The sequence below is a fragment of the Podarcis liolepis genome, assembly GCF_965112155.1.
Source record: "Podarcis liolepis genome assembly, chromosome: 4".
NCBI lineage: Eukaryota > Metazoa > Chordata > Lepidosauria > Squamata > Lacertidae > Podarcis > Podarcis liolepis.
This window is the reverse complement of record NC_139558.1, coordinates 68343481-68360470: the sequence shown is the minus strand read 5'-3', so window position 1 is coordinate 68360470 and position 16990 is coordinate 68343481. Positions and strand designations below refer to the sequence as shown.

General features: G+C 41.4%; 1 protein-coding gene across 6 annotated transcripts in view; it reads left to right on the top strand.

Moving 5' to 3' along the window:
* The window catches only part of EPHA3 (EPH receptor A3), a 205284-nt gene that overhangs the window by 19110 nt on the left and 169184 nt on the right, over positions 1–16990 (top strand). For 4 of the 6 annotated variants that reach the window (XM_083498574.1, XM_083498576.1, XM_083498573.1 and 1 more), the window contains exon 2: positions 4703–4767. In XM_083498574.1, the coding sequence (XP_083354700.1) occupies positions 4703–4767 (65 nt within the window). Of the gene's footprint in view, positions 1–4702; positions 4768–9829; positions 9936–16990 lie in introns of those variants that run through there. The other 2 variants (XM_083498577.1, XM_083498578.1) reach the window with 2 other exon arrangements.

Genomic DNA, 16990 nt, shown 5'->3' with positions numbered 1-16990 from the left:
ACTCAAGGTAACACCCAGTGTAGTGGGAAAAGAGGTTTGCTCATGCAAACCTTTTCCTTTTCCCTATAGCCTCTGTGCACCCCGGAATTTACTCTGAAGGGTTGGGGGACAGATGTTGGATGCACCCCAAGGCTATAAGGAGAGGAGAGGAAGTGGAAGTCAGGTATTCAAGTAGAAATCTGTTGTGCCATTGGGTGCGAATCATTGGATGTCAGCCTTAGTAAGTACCACTCAGAAATGGCTGTAGATTTCCAGTCGGCTATCAGGGGCAAAACTCCTTTGCTTACTGGTTAGCAATCCCCAACAGTAGAGCTCTTGTTTATACTGTGTGTTAGACGTAAATGCCATAAATAGCTTAAACAGGTTTTCGGCCATGTGTGCTGTGCTACTATTTCAAGTTCCAAAATGAGACTCATCCTTATAAACATGGAATCAACCTGGACGGAGGCAGCTCATTATGGGTTCTCCTAAATTGTGAAGTTGGCTACTGCAGAGCCCGCAGTAGCCATGCTGGAAGCAGAGCTCTTAGGAAAGAACACGTTAATAATAGGCGATGTTGTTGCTGGTATGGTGCAATGGGCCATAAATAGTCATGGCGTGCTGTGCTGTGGGCAAACCGATTATATTGTAAAATGGGAAGAAAGCCATGTTATTTTCATTCCTGGGATTTGTAAATCATGCGGCCCAATCCCATGCATGTTTTTATTTAGAATTAAGCCCCACTGATTTCCCAGGGACTTGCTCTCATGTAAGTACATGGGGCTGCACTTTTATTCCTTTGTGTAGGGCTCTCCTGTGAACCTCTTGAGTCCTGTGCTTGAACTTTGGCCGTTACATTCTGCTGCATTATCCCTGCATCAATTGAGCCTATCCGTTTTAATTTTTTATCCGTTGTTTTCACCCAACAGATAAGTTAAAAAGCACTAACATGGGTTCTCCGTAGAAATGACTCGTTGGAAGATTCAACAAAACTGATTCTAGCAATCCTGCCAGCTTCTTGGAAAGTTTTTAAATCACCGTGTTTTATATTTATGCCAGTAGATATAGCCTGCATTTTGCAAGTGTATGGATGGCTGATGCTGGAGATCTATTTTCAAACTTCTTCAATATTCATGCTTCTCTTGAAGTTTGCACATCTGACATTTTAGCCATTTGTCTGGTGTGGAAATACCTTAACTGTTTGAGGGTACATTTTGAGCAAGAGATCTAAAACTTTTGCTGTTTCAGATGTTTCTGTTAACTGAGCAATCCTATACCCATTTACCTAGGAATAAGCACCTTTGAACTCAGTGGAACTTCTGAATTGTTATGTATAAAGTTACACTGTCAGTGTTCTACAGGTTTTCAAAGTTCAGTTTTCAGGGATTATTCTAAAAATTGGTGTATGTAATGACCATTTTTTTTTTAAGTTGGCTGGACAAATTTTGAAGGGGAATTTGCTCTATCACTATTGCCCAGTATTGTGAAAACTAATGAAAACATTTATTATTATTAGTTATTTATACCACACCTTCTTTCCTGACAGGGATTCAAGGCAGCTTACAGATAAAATAAGAATAGCTTAAAATATGTGGGAGGGGGAGGGACAATAATTTAAAGAACAATTAAACAATAATAGAATCAAAACTATTTTTATATATGCGTACATACATAGCATATCCATTAAAAACATACAGATAATTACTGTAATCCAAATAACCAAATGATAATTATGAATTTTATATAATTATTTCCTTGTTAGAGATGCATGAAGATGTTGAATTTTTGCGGTCTCCCATCCTGACTTTCTCCATGTAATGAAAACAATCAAAGTTATCAAAATATTTAATTACATGGGTCAATAGCCTTTCTGTAATATGTCATTTGTAATTTCTCCCAACCCAGTATTAATTGCTTATAAAAATGTTTGTTTAGCCAACAAATACTTAAGCTACATCATTTTCTAGTTAATCCATTGTTGTCGTTAAACTTTGTGAGAAGGCGAATAGCCTTTTCCTCGGATCCCTAATGCGATGGATCATGTTGTGACACTGTGTCCATTTATATCCATCATTTGCTCTTACGTGCCTTTGAAGACTCCACTGAGGTTGGGGCAGGGGAAAGGTAATCTAATTGTACTGCTGAGATGCTTGTGTGTTAAGTTTTATGGAAGGTGATAGGAATGGAATGCTCAGATTCCTTGACACAAACGCAAGGCGTAGCTCATGGGAATGTTTTTATGGAGCAAAACCTTTCGATTCTGAAATGTTACTGGGGGAGATTAATTAACTGACTTGCTATTTAATGAATGGGTTAGAGAGAGAGTGAGAGAATTTGGTCCTTTTGCTCAAGTCATCTTTTTAGTGTATTTTTTCCCCAGTAGTGAAAAACCTTTTCCACCTCCTAAGAATATCAAAGCTAACTATAGAATAATTTAAATACACAGACCCTCTTTAAAAAGGCACTCGACTCCGATCAGGTCAACGCAGCTCCCTCCTTAACATAGCAGGTATAAGTGGGCAGTAAAAGTTCTTTTCCTTTCGTTTTGAGAAAACAAACACTTGACATTTTATTTATTTATTTAAAGGGTTTCTAACCCTTGAAACCTACCTTGAGAATCTTTGAAAGCGTTCCCCCCCCCTTACATCAGAAGGTCTCAACTGAAAACTGACCATCATACAAATCAGAATATATTTAACATTTTCACCTTCTTTTAGTTTAGGGCTTTAGCATCTTCCAGTTATGTTGCATTTATTCGTTGTGGTTTTAAAAACTGAAAGAAATATAAAGAAATAAAATATTAATTTTTAAAACTCTGTAGCATTAAAGGAAATCCCATTTTTAATTTGACATTCATTAACTGGTAGCTTAGGATAGAACATTTTTTTAAAACTAACAATTCAACTGCTGTAGAAGGAGATATGTCTTTCAGATTATACTCGCTGTGCCAAAAGAAAAATATATATATCCAGGAAACCCCCAAATCTTGGCACCAAGTCTTGAATATTAGATGAGAATCTTAAAGCCTTGAGTTACAAGATGCAGTATTCTTATTTATATATTAAGAATTCTTTTTTATTTGTGCCAATCTGGAAACTATCATAATAATCTGCCCCCTGCTACTGTAATATTGATGCAGTTAACGGTACTTTCTGTTGAAAAATGAACAGGCACTTTATGGAATCATGTGATCATTCAGCAGCAATCAGATCAGTATGTTTATTGTGAGAAAGAGCAGACACATTGCGGGGGGCACTGTCAAAAGGTAGATTTTACTGGATCTGTTTTCAACATCAATTTCAGAGTTTCAAAATGTACTTAATTGAATTTGCAATTTACATTTCAAACATGCATCAAAAGGCCAGATCTGGTCTTTGCTGCCGGTAGATTAGAAGCCTGTTTAAAAAGCTCGAGGTTATCTGGGAAGAGAAAAGTCATGTTTAAAAATGATGCTTGAAGTTTTAGTTTTAAAACAATTCATATATCGCCTGGCAGTTCAAGGAAAGTGTAATGAATTGGCTAGAAAAGGCAAAGCCCAGAATCAGATCTAATTACTATACAAATCACTTTACATTTGCAAAATGTAAGCTTCCTTTTAAACTACAATCTGAATATTGTTGCACCTTTCACTTCTGTATTTTTTAATTTTGTGCTCGCTGAGTCAAGTTTCAGACATTTTACATGGAGAGAGAAAAAAGAAATCTAGAGGTGTTAATAACTGTTTTATTTTAGACTCCTGCTGTCATTAATGTGGAGATGGTTTCATTGCTTTGTTTTGTTTATGGCATTAACTTTTGCTTTGAAAGCTCTGCTTTTTCTGTATCTCTGAAAGTTTCAACCCAAACAAACCAGTTCCTTTGTGAGAGGGAGCTACTTGGGGACCAGGAGTGGAGGAACGTATTTCGCTTCAAGATATGCTTTGCTTCCAGCTCCCATAAGCGTTTGCTGCATAGACAAATGATTGGAATGATGGAAGTTATAGTCCAGCGACATCTGGAGCATTACAGATTCTCCAGCCCTGTTGCAGAAGGACCAGTTTGCTTGAAGAATTGCCTTATGCCATCCAGTGCTATTTTTCTAGAAAAAGAGGTGCTGGAACTCACCATGAACGCCTCCCTTGTTCTCTTATAATGGCCATGGCGCCCACCTGAGAGGTGCCAGAACTGAGTTCAGGAGAGTTCTGACTGAAAAAAAGCCTGCATATGTCCACTCAATAACCTCACTCTGTAGAACAGACACTTTTACAACTGCCTCATATTGTAAGGTTACTAGATTTTTTTCAATGAATCTGGGGACACTTTTCAACTTGGATTTTGTAGGGGCACTGATTTGTAAATCGGGGGACTGTCCCCAGGAAACAGGGATATCTGGTAACCTTATCATATTGTTCGTTCTGCGCTTTCAAGGAATTGATCCTTCAATGTCGCAGCACCTAGACTTTGGAACTCCTTTCCAACTGATGGCAGGCAGGCACCTTCACCGTTCTGATTCTGGTACCAGCTAAAATTTGACATGAATGTTAATATATGCTTTTATTTTATAAATTCTACTGGTTTTATTTTGGGGGGGGGGGAGGCTAACTTGTAACATTTGATTTTATTGGCCATTTTAATGTGTATTTTACGACAACCTTTCAGAGGTTTGAATGATTAATTCTGATTTTTTTAAAAACCGAGCAGAGGTAAACAAACTCATTCTTCCTCATTTTGTCACCTTTTTACAGTTAATCTGCTGGATTCGAAAGCAATTCAAGGAGAGCTGGGCTGGATCTCGTATCCATCACATGGGGTGAGTTGATGAGTGCAATGGAGCTGCTTAACCATTTCATTTGTCATCAGAGAATACCAGACCAGAGAGAAGACTCACAAATTGTAGTTTGTGCTATTTTTGCTTCTGTTTCAAAATGCAATCCACATCTTAAGACAGAGGTGGGGAGCCTGTTCAGGTCCAGGGTTACATTTCCTCATGGGGGAACTTCTGGGGGTTGCACACCACGGGCAAAAATGGGTGGTTCGATGGATGTGACTGTTACCTTTGTACACAAGGCCACATTCCAGCCAGACAAAACTCAGAGGTTTTTACTCACACATCTTTCAATCCAGGCAAGTAAGAGACCTCACAGTTCAAGGACACAATCCAGTCAGGCAAAAGCCCATGATGAGCAGAGACTATGAAGAGTCTGACTTGGGGTCTGGTTATAGTCTAGGGCAGGGGTAGTCAACCTTTTTATACCTACCGCCCACTAATGCATCTTTCTTGATGGTAACATTTCCTTACCGCCCACCAGTGCTCGATGGAAGGAGGATTCAGCTTATGCCGTAGAACCCCCCACTGCCCACCTAGAATCCTGAAATGCCCACTAGTGGGCGGTAGGGACCAGGTTCACAACCCCTAGTCTAGGGAGAGCCTGGAAAGCCAGATTGCAAGATCTGGATAGACAAATTTGGCATCTGGGCTTGAGATTCCTCAGCCTGTCTTAAAGCCTGAACATTTAGGTATATATACATGTGTATATACACACACACAGAGAGAGAGAGAGACTGTGCATTTAAAATATGCACAATGCACCTTTCTGCACTATCAACACTTTACATAAATGGTTATTGTAGCTTTTGTTTTGCAATTGTCTACAGGATATGTCTTTAAAAACCAACCAACCACTGTATACTTCCACATTTGATACTGAAATTACTGTGTGGAAGTTTATAGGGTTTTCATGGGGCGGGGGACATTGGAGGCAGGCTATGATCCATGAGTTGGAAAAGTGGAGATCACAGGACCCATCATAGACCATGGTCTTCCTCTGATGTTCACATGTTCAAAGTATGTGGGAAGCTATTCTATACGCCTGGATAGCTCAGTTGGTTAGAACACGGTTAGAGCATGCCGTAGCTGCATATTCAATCCCAGTATGGGACAGCTGCATATTCCTGCATTGCAGGGGGTTGTACTAGAAGATTTTTAGGGTCTTGTCCAACTTTACAATTCTTTCATTCTTTGATGCTATTTGTACTGTTGCTCTATGAACATACCGTTCTTCCACCTGATGAGGGTCACTGAATGGGCAAGTGGCCTTCCTTGTCTCTGTCCATAGAAAGGCTGTATGGGATTTAGCTCAGTGGTAGAGCTATGCATACAGGGGGTCTCTGATTCAATGCCTGATGTCTCCAGGTGGGGCTGGGAGACAACCCTGTCGTACAACCCGTAGAGTGACTGCCAGTCAGTGTAAGCAGTGCTGAGCTATATAGGACTATGGGCTGATTAGGTAGAAGCCTGATTCCTGTGTGCATTCATTTATTTAATCTGATACATTTGTATGCTGCTGAATCGTTAGCATTTCTAAGTGGTGTACGTAGAAACAGGCCATGCAGAAAATGAAATGATAAAGCGATGAACCATAAAACTGAATGCTGCCTTAAAGTGTTTGCTGGAACAAGAGCACCTTAGTCAAGTGCCTGAAGTTCAGCAAAGAGGGTGTGTGTCTAATCTTAGCTGGGATGGGATTCCATAGGCTTGGGCCAGCTACAGGGAATGCATGGCTTTGAGCTGTACGTTGGCATGCATGCAGAACGCCTTCCCACTCACTTAGAATTGCTGATAAAATTGATGGCAGGGCAACATGGGGGCCTACAACTTCCTCTGTGTCTTGCCTGAGTCCCCTTTCTCCAACTGCACACTTCGAAGCAGCAAGAATAGCTTTAAACGCCAATCAAATTGCTGTAGTCTGGAAGCTGTACTATGGTGCCCTTATCTGTAAGAAATAGCCACAGATCTATGCCCAGAAATTGCCTTGTGAATTGTTGCTGCTAACCATAATCCCATGTAGTAGGGTAGGAGAGCTGGGGGGTTGGAATCACATCTGGCAACCAATGTTCCCCTTTGGTTTCATGGGTAGGCGAATCTAAAAAGTCCGGGACAAAAATTTTCACGGCTCTCAAGTGGCTATGGTGGCTCATTTAACAGAAGGAATGTGAACACTGGAAGTGACGAAATCTCTCTGACCAAATCCTGACCAAACTAAGCCTCCTAGAGCAAAACATACACCAGGAGGCTTAGTTTGGTCAGAATTGAGCCTACACTTCCATAGTTAACACTAAATACATTCCTTCTGGTAAATGAGCCACCATAGCCACTAGAGGGCTGTGAAAAATTGTGCCATGGACTTTTTAGACCAGGGGTCAGCAAACTTTTTCAGCAGGGGGCCGGTCCACTGTCCCTCAGACCTTGTGGGGGGGGCGGACTATATTTTTTGGGGGGGAAATAAATGAATTCCTATGCCCCACAAATAACACAGAGATGCATTTTAAATAAAAGCACACATTCTACTCATGTAAAACACCAGGCAGGCCCCACAAATAACCCAGAGGTGCATTTTAAATAAAAGGGCACATTCTACTCATGTTAAAACATGCTGATTCCTGGACCGTCCGCGGGCTGGATTAAGAAGGCGATTGGGCCGGATCCAGCTCCTGGGCCTTACTTTGCCTACCCATGTTTTAGACTCCTCTACCCATGTGCTATCTGAAACAAAAGGGGCACATTTGTTTGCGATGGTGAAATATATTGGCATTATTTTCAGTTCTCCTACCCCACTAATGGTCTGTCAGTTGTGTTGCAGGGGGCAACAGCCAAAAAACTGAGAAGATAGGAGAGCCGGGAAATAAACTTGACCACCAAAGGTTCCAGGTTCAATTTCTGGTATCTCCAGTTAAAAGGACCAGGGAGCAAGTGACTAGAAAGACCTCTGCTTGAGGCACTGGAAAGCTCTTTGTGGAGGATAAGCCTGTCAATGAGTGCTAGCCATGAAGGCTATATATTGCCTCCATGTTCAGAGATGACATGGATCTGAAAACCAGTTGCTGTGGAGCACAGGGGTATCCTGCTTATGGGCTTCTCAAAGCGATCTGGGTGGCACCCCGTGAAACAGGATGCTGACTTCATATTCTGATTTAGCAGGACTTTTATTATGTCCCCCCTTTTCTAGGTGGGCCATCCGGTACTGATTCGAATCATAGCACAGGCTACATGTGACATTTGTCTATTTTTGCTGCTGCTGCTTTTTTACTTTGTGCAATAGCTGCACAAATGCAGCAGTTCAGCTCCAGTGAAAATTAATAGGTAATAGATTCGGAACATACCAAAGGCAGTTCCCCTCTTTGCAACTCACGATGAATGTAAGGAATGAGCTTGTGACCACAAGTTATGGTGAAGGCCACTGGCTTAGAGATGAGCTTAGAAGAGGATATACAGATTCAGGGACAAGGCATCTGTCAGTGGAACGTCCCTGTTGAAAAGTAGCGTATCCGATGTCGGGGACAGATGATGTGGGGACGGGCAGTTGTTTATAAGCATCCTAGAGACATTTGTCTGGCCGCTTGATGGTCTGCTGCAAAGAGGGAAGTTCTTAACGCTAACTAGATTGTAGAACATGCTATTTCCAGAAGGTTAGTTGTCTCTGGTGTGATTAAGCTTTACAGTGTTCCTATGTGGTAATTGGCAGCAAGCATCTCTCTTCGGGGAACTGAAAGCTGATTGAAACATTCAGCAGGGTTTGTAATGCAATTCCCCACAAGACTGTGCCACTTCAGAGTGCACTTGGGGGAGATCACTTCTTTTAAAGTACCACAGAGCTAAATTTCCCTGCATGTGCTTTTCTAGTATGTCAAGTAAATTATCTAGGTGTTCCTTGGCATGAGGATCCATTCAAGCAAGTGATCCTGTGCAGGTTTTCTGAGGAACAACAATAGTCCGAAAACACTTTTCACCCCTGATCATTGCAATTTAGGGAGCAATCCTAAACACTGGAAGCTGGCATAAATTATGCTAGTTTAAATGAAGCCTGCATAAAGCATGCCAGTTCTATAGCTTAGTTGTTAGGCTCCGGGAAGGGGAAATGCCACCTGAGTCAACATTGGTTCAGAGTGGAAAGAAGCCACTGAAACTCAGAGAGCCAGCTCAGCTGGCAACTCCCTAGGAACAGTGGCCACCTATTGACATGCATGGGAAAGATCCTAGGTGCCTTTATCAGGTGTGTACAAACACACGTCATGTGGCACGCAACTTACAGCACGGGAATGCAAAGCAGTGGGATGGAGTGTGCATGGTGCCCACAGTAATGCTCGCCATGGCAGCCATTCAGCATGCCAAGCACAGCACATGCCCCAGGCATGCCCACTACATGCCTTGCCAATCATGCAGCCAATTGCAGTGAGGGCTAGTGGTTACATGAGCATCCCCAACCAGTGACCTACATCTCCTGGTGTCCAGTTTCCCTACAAAACAATTCCACCTCACATAGCACTACAGGCTATGGCAAGAGATAATTGTGGCAGTCAGCTGGCATATCTGCATTACAGGTTGGGTTCAGCAGTCACTTATTCTTCCCAAAGAACACTTGTTTTATATGGGGAAAGGAGAATACAGGGTACCCGGTACAAGATTATTTTGGGGAAGTCATGACAGTACAGAATGGTTACATGTTTGAGTGTAGATATGTGATATGAGAGGAAGGGTCAGTTTGGACAGGGAACAGGTGCCTGTGAGACAGAGGCCACAATTGTCATCCCCTACCCCTATTCTTTATTAATTTCAAAAGTGAACGGGGCAAGAGATCAGTTTATGGTCCTTGTCAGAATTGTCTCATGAAACTCACCTCCTACATTTTTCCAGCTCATCTCTTTTCTTGGGTAGCCTCCGACTGAGTATTGGTGTTATTTTGCAGGAGTCTAAGCTTTGCTGTTTTGACTCCTCTCTTGTTCCACTCTCCTGCTCTGCTCTGCTGGGCTTCTCTTGCCTCAAAACGCCTAAAGCGGCAAGAGGCAAAGCAGCTGGCACAGGCTCGAAGCAGAGTATCGTGAGTGTTGTAAGAAACAGACGTGTCACATTAACCCATTAAAAAGACTCCTGTTGTCTCACGCAGCAGTTTGGTTAAATTCTGGAAGCCTGGGATGGTTTGGGTAAGTTTGATCTGTGCATGCTGTTCCTATTGACAGATTCTAATTTCTTTGGGGAACGGAGCTAAGAATAAATGTCTGGACCATACTGATTCTGTTATGGGATAATGAACTGTGTGTTTATACTGAGTTTGTTGCATCGAGGGAGGGAAAGAGGGAACAAATAGTCTGCTCTTATTGAATTTAATAGCAAAACACCCATGTTTTCTTGAAGCAAAGCTGATCTGTGGGGGTGTAGTCTGGGTCTGAGTGAGCAATCTGACATTTTCAGGCACAATCATAGACTAGTGCTTGTTCTTCCACACTTGCATTCTTACATAATTATTCAGCAGAGCAGAGAACCAAAAAAGAGGGAGGCGGGAAAGGCAATATTTTCACAGTGGCTTTACATCTACTATATTAATTAAAACTCTGAGGGGATCTACATCTGTCTGAAACCCAGCTTAAAATATGAACTTAAACTTCAGAGGGAAAGCATTATAATAAAGATGTCACATCATATTGAAACATTGCTAATGGTGCTAAGGTGATTTACAAGCTAAAGTTAATAGAGCTACACTCAAAGCTGCATCTCGCAAATGAGGGTGTTGGTATGAAGCCAGCCAAGTTCCAAGACACAGCAATATATTCCCATCACAACCCATAAGTGCCAATATTGCTGAGGTTGGTTACTTTAGTAAATATAAAAGGGCTGCTTTTTCTCCTCCCCCTTAGTAGGCACCCCATGAAAATTTGATGTGTTGATTTCATTTTATATGTATACAAGGGGTTAATTCCAGAGTGGGGAAGACAGGTTTTGTTTGCAGTGTTCTTTCGATGTTTTCCTTATGATTATCTGATCTGATTTGCAGCTATACAGAAATCCTGAATATTCATTTTGTGATTTACCTTCATTTGTGCTCTACTTGATAGCTGTCTGATGTCAGCGTTTTTTAACCCTGGATTTATCATCACCTTCAAAGAATGCCATAGTCTCATTCTCTCCCCCCCTCCCACCCTCTCCTAACCATCCCACACATTCATAACATTAGCGTTTGTAACGCAATGATCATCTGGTCAAGCTCATTCAAGTCTGCTGGGAGATCAGGCTCCTCCAGAAAGCAGAGCAACAGAACTATTAAAGAGTGCAATAGCTACATTTACTTGTACTTGATTGCAAAGTCCACAGAGATAATATTCTGCACCAACACCTGCATTTGTGCAATTTTCATGCTGTCAATCAATCACAATTTGTGAAAGGGTCTGGGAAATGAGAGCCACTTAGTCTTTGCTGAGCATATTATTGATATGCTGATTAAGCATAACGCAACTGATTATTAACCGCAATTCACATAAATTGCAGCAGTACAGATGTGGAATGGTGGGAGAATCAAGTCTCTTCAATCAATAATACAGATCTGAGCACACACATACAGGATAGGAAAAAAACCCACTAGAGTGGAAACTATTCTTAACCTATGTGAAAAGTTGCCTTGTTTCCAGGATGCACCAGGGCTCCATATGCATTTCAAGGGAAACTAGCTAACCTCCTCTATTGAAGTGAATGGGAAGCCAGATGCACATCAGTTCCACAAGAGCTCTGTGTCCATAGTAGAGCATATAGAGTTTTAGTTTGGGTATATGACATTTAAATTTTGTTTTCACAAGGATCATCACCCTTAGGCCAGGCCTGAACTTCCCATAGCTTCTATTCAATAACAGAAGCAGGTTGGGAAAGGGACCATAAGACCCTTTTTAATGATGCATCTGAATGATATGTACAAATGACTGGTGGCTTTAACCCTGAGGATGCTTTACAAAATGAGGCCAGTAATTGATAGCTTTGAATTGCCGGCACTAGATACTGTGAGTATGCCAACTGAAACACAGATGTGAGTGCGGTTCTGCAAGTCTGTATATCCATGTGCATATGAACTGTCTAGTGGGATTCTGAGTTTTGCTCTGATCCTGCGGATGAGCGGACAAGCCAAGTCAATCGTCACTGCACCACAGAAAGCACCAAATGAGCCTTCTGAACTTCTGCCTCCAGTCCATTTTCCATATGACGCATCCCCTTTTGGAGATCTGGTGTCTGTTGAAGGCCATCTTTTTGGCTTGAGAACAGGTGCTTCTCCTGTGCTTCCCTGTCTCTCACCTGGTACACTACCTGTGCTACTGAACTGGCAAGGTAGTATGGGAGGACACTCAGCTCCTTGGGTGCAGAGGAAAGGCATCTGTGATGGTCCTCCCTGCCACGTTCAGGTCAGGGGTCCCATGATGGCTAGTATCAGGTTCAGAGCTAGAAACTCAGTCCACCTCCTCAGCTGATATCCTCTGATGATGTCCCATTTGCTGCTTAACTCCAGGGTTGTAACAATGCTATTGGTCATGCACATCTCTCAGTATAAGTGGGAATGTATCTATTCTTGTAGTTGCATGGCCTGTCTTGTATTTTGTGATAGCTCAGTTGGTAGAGCATGAGACTCTTAATCTCAGGGCTGTGGGTCTGAGCTCCACATTGGTTGAAAGATTCCTGCAGAAGATTTATACGATCCGAAAAGAAAACAGTTTATACATCTTTTGAGATGCTTTTGTAAAAATAATGTGATGTATATCTCATTATGAGAAGCCCAGAATTCCTCTGAAACACCCTCCTTTGGCTTCTGATTTGTCTGAAGCTGTTTCATACCCCTAGTGTGTGTACACAGCTGCACACAAGCACAAACTAACTAATGTATTGTAGTCAAGCGTAGTGAAAATGAAATGCAATATGCCACATATCTGACCTTAAGACTGTGATCCTTTACTCTCAGGTAAGTAGGGTAAGGATCATTGCCTTAGTCTTTAAATGTTAAGAAGGTTTCCCCTCTATCTTCATCTTTTTTTTGCACCTGGTTGTGTTATTTCACACTCTGTGTATCACTAATAGACCCTGAGATATGTAGCCAGAATATTCCTTATGCATACTAAATACTGAGATGTCTTTGGGGTGTGTGTGTTTTTTTAGCATTAAAATAAATAAATAATTGGAGTGTATAGATGTGTCTATCTGCTTTCCCATTAAATTGTCTTAAATCCAAGCACTTGAGCTTAACCAAGTTGTGGCTGAAACGAATTACAGTATCTAAAATCTCTTTGATCCCGCTTGGCAATCATATTTCCTTTTGTTGCCAAGAGCTTGTATGGAGTAAAAATGGGGGGACATGTTTATATAAAAGTGAAGTGTTACACATAAGAAAGAAATACCAATCCCGCAAGTATAAAATGGGGAATAGCTGGCTGGCTAAAGAGGATGCGGAGGTTTGCAGTTTTGGAAAACAAACACGCCTATGAGGCAGTAACATATTGTGCTAACCAAAATGACATAACCCAAGCATTGATATGATCTCATTTTGAGTTCTGTGCTCCAGGCTGAAGGCCACATGTAAGGAACCGTTTCATAAATGCTAAAAGCTTTCAAGAGGACTGAGGATGAGAAGAGGTACGGAAGGCAAGAGCATTGGAGGAGAAGCTGAAGGATGTGGTCATGTTTAAGTTACAGACTGAAAACATTTCCACAGCTCCCCCTTTTTATTGATGGTATCCAAATGAGGAAACATCCCTCCCTCTCTCTTTCTGTCTTTCTCACACCCACAGCCACCCAAGCACCACCCTTTATGCGTGTGGTGACGTTTGTATTTCTGGAACCACTAAGAACATAATAATTCCCTTGCTGGATCAGAACCAAGATAAATTCAGTCCAGTATTTAATTTCTGACAGCAGACACATGGGTGTCTGGAAAACTCAAAAGGAGGGTCTTGGGCTTATGTTAGTACAGCAGAAACAGTAGCATGTTTCTACCCTGTTCACTGCTTCTTTCATGCCTAGTCTTCTGTTTTCTCCTCTGTGTTGAGTAATTATATTGTATGCCCCTCTGGGCAGAAACCCATATTCTTGGAACACGGCTAAGTGCTATTTAACGATCACAGTGGTGGCCGTTCCTTCTTTTGAAAAAGGCATCTAAGCTCACATGACAAGGCCTTTGTGCTTTGAGTGAAGGTGGCAAGAGTGGATATGGTTTGTAGGTTAGACAGGATTGCCATTTTGTGGATATTTTTTTAAAAAAGAATACATCTTGGTGTTTTGCAGTGCTTACACTTTCAGTTTATTTTAGCATAGTTTTTATATATTTTGTTAGCCATTATGAAACCACAGGATGTGGTCACATCTCTGAGCACTTCAGAATAGTGCAAGAAGCAAAGAATTTAAATTGCTGGTAGGTGGTAAATAGATGTCATCCGTATGGGAAGTTGGTTCAATGTTGAAGTATGTAAGCTCTCCTGGTCGTGAGATATTATCCTTCCTTGGTTGAATATGTAAATGGGCATCCATGAAAAATCACTTTAGGAATTAGGCATGGTCTTAAAGCAAGTCCCTTCCCCATTTTTTTATTTTTTAAAAATATTATTATTATTATTTTAAAAATTAAAATGGCAAGCAATCAGGAAAGGACAACAGATTTCCAGATGAGAAGAACTTGTGCATAGGAGGCAGTACTATGAGACCATAAATTGGAATACCTAAAGGTTTGGCAATGGCAACAGTAATTCTCTCGCACCCCAAACATAAAACACTGCAAGTATGAATGAAACAGTTATGCAGCCGCTACTGATATTGCTGTGCGCCCATTCCAAGGATATGCTCCAATGTTTTGTTTCATTGTGGTCCACTGTAGCCAAACTGGTCCTCAATGAAAGATTCTCCCCATGCTTTTTTTCATGAGCTGCATCAAGTGCAATGCAACCCACTGAAATTTCTGGTCTAAGGGACTGCACGCATGCCAATGGAGTCTGCAAAACACAACTCAACCCCTCCTTCTGTAAGCCTGCTTTTTGAAAATGGCAACTCTATAAATTCAACCAGATTGTGATATTTGTACCTAGTTTGGTTTTTAAATTGATAATAACTCAAAGTAACGTAGTATAAAATATCAGCTTTGTTCCAATGTAAGCCACTCTTCCTCTAGTAATCATTGCCCTCTTTTCATATTTTGAATATTTGCCCCCTGCCTGCCCCCCGCCCGTCCCAGTTTATGGCAGCACTCTTTCAGACATTTGCAGCTCTGCTGTTTAAAATAATTAAAGCCACCACCGACCTAAGAAGTGCAGTTAAGAACATAGCAAGTACGCTGCCATTTCACATTTGCGGGGAGGGGGGTAGCACTGAAAGACCATCTTATTTAATTACATATATAATCAATCATTCTGCCATTTGCAAAATAACTTGTTGCAGATTGCGTATCATTTTTCTGTGGTTTTCAGCAATGTACTTTTCAGCTCCCATTCTGAGGCCTAAATAAAGATTTTATTTAGAACTTGTACTACGTATGTTTCAGCTTCCCATTTTCCCTTTTAACTTCGATGGTTAGAAACAGTATCATTTCCCTTGTGGGTAGGCATTTTATTTCTGTCAGTCTCTCAGTATAAATGCAGACCATTTGTGGAAAGTTATCAGAGATGAGATCACATTGGAAGTTCCCTCCCTCCCACCCACCCCTCCACTGAATTCTCTAAAGAAAAGCTTGACTGTCATTTCTGAGTTTCCCACTGTTCTCTTATGCTGAATTTATTTACATAAAATAACGTGGAACAAAATGGTGGTGCTTGCCTGAAAATTGTGGTTGAATAGCATCTTGAATGCAAATATCACCCACTTTTATTATATAGTATTTATGAGTCAGGAGGCCTTCACAGAAAGTGCATAATATAACACATATGAACAACTGGCTGTAAATTTCTACTTTTCTAAACTTTGCACCATCTGACACTCCTCTGACTCTACTTTTTAGAGCAAATGGAGCTCCAAAAATAACTGAAGAGATTAGTTTTGAGGTTGCCCTGATAGGTTTAATCTGAAAGGGGGTTCATACGTTACTTTAAATGAGTGTACAGTTTGTATACATGTGTACACAAATTTGTTGAGAGGTACAAATCAGCAAGTCCATATGTTCACTTGTAGAGACAGCCTGTGCCTGTGTTTGGTGTAACCCGTGAACAACTCTGAAATGTTTTTTACATCTTTGAGATGCTAAAGAAAGCTTTTATTGTGAAAGGTTCTCATTTATTAAGGACTGGTGTTGCTTACCTGCTTAGAGTAGGAAATGCTCCTGACTAGCTTTTGGAAGAAGAACTCCAATGCTTTAGTGTGTGAGACCAGGAGGATGTTTAGTTTTGCAAAAGTGAGATGGACCACTCAGCTCCTGTACTTCCAACAGAGTAAATGGACTGCCCTGTGAAGGTTCAGAGGTCTTCTGTTGTTTGTGAACTTGGCAGAACAAACAGTACCTCTTTCGCAGAGAGCAAAGACTTTAGTTCAGAACAGTGTTCTGAACTGTGCTCCTTTTCAGGAATCACGTTAAGGCGAGTCAAAAGTATACTAATTAAGGTCATAGGTGCCACCATTACTGTTGATGCCAGGGTAGAGAAGACTGTCCACGAAAACATGCTAATCATTCAGTTCCCCCAGGCACCCATGCTTTCAGAAGCCAAAAGAAATGGCTCTCTCTTTCTGGTTTTGTGTGCTCATCTCTATGGTTGCTGCTGTGAGTAGATGCACTGATGTGCAGAAAATTTCAACTGCTGTTGCCTAAGGGAACACTTCACAAGGTTTGATGGGGCCATGAAGGGCTGGAGCAGACATCTAGCTACTCTGAGTGCTGCAGCTTTTGAAACGGAAAACCCAGTTGGGAGTTACAGCTGTTCAAATATTTTTAGCAGCAACATATTCCAAAGGGTATGCTGTCTGTCACTGCTGTCCCTTACCTTTGTGGAGATGTGATGGACAGCAACCTTGTGCTCACTGATTCTGAGACCACTTGCCAACAGAAAAGTGTCTAGGCCTTTCACAGATCCCAGAATGCAACATTCCAGATTGCTTCGCAAGTATTTGCTTCTGCCATAGTCTATCAATGCAGGGTATTAACTGTGCCATGACCGGTGCTGTTGTTAAGTGGAATGACAGGCACTTAGTTTGAGGTGTCAGGGAAAGGTAGTAAAATACTATTACTGCATTTTTACTTCCAGGAATGGGGAGAGGTGCT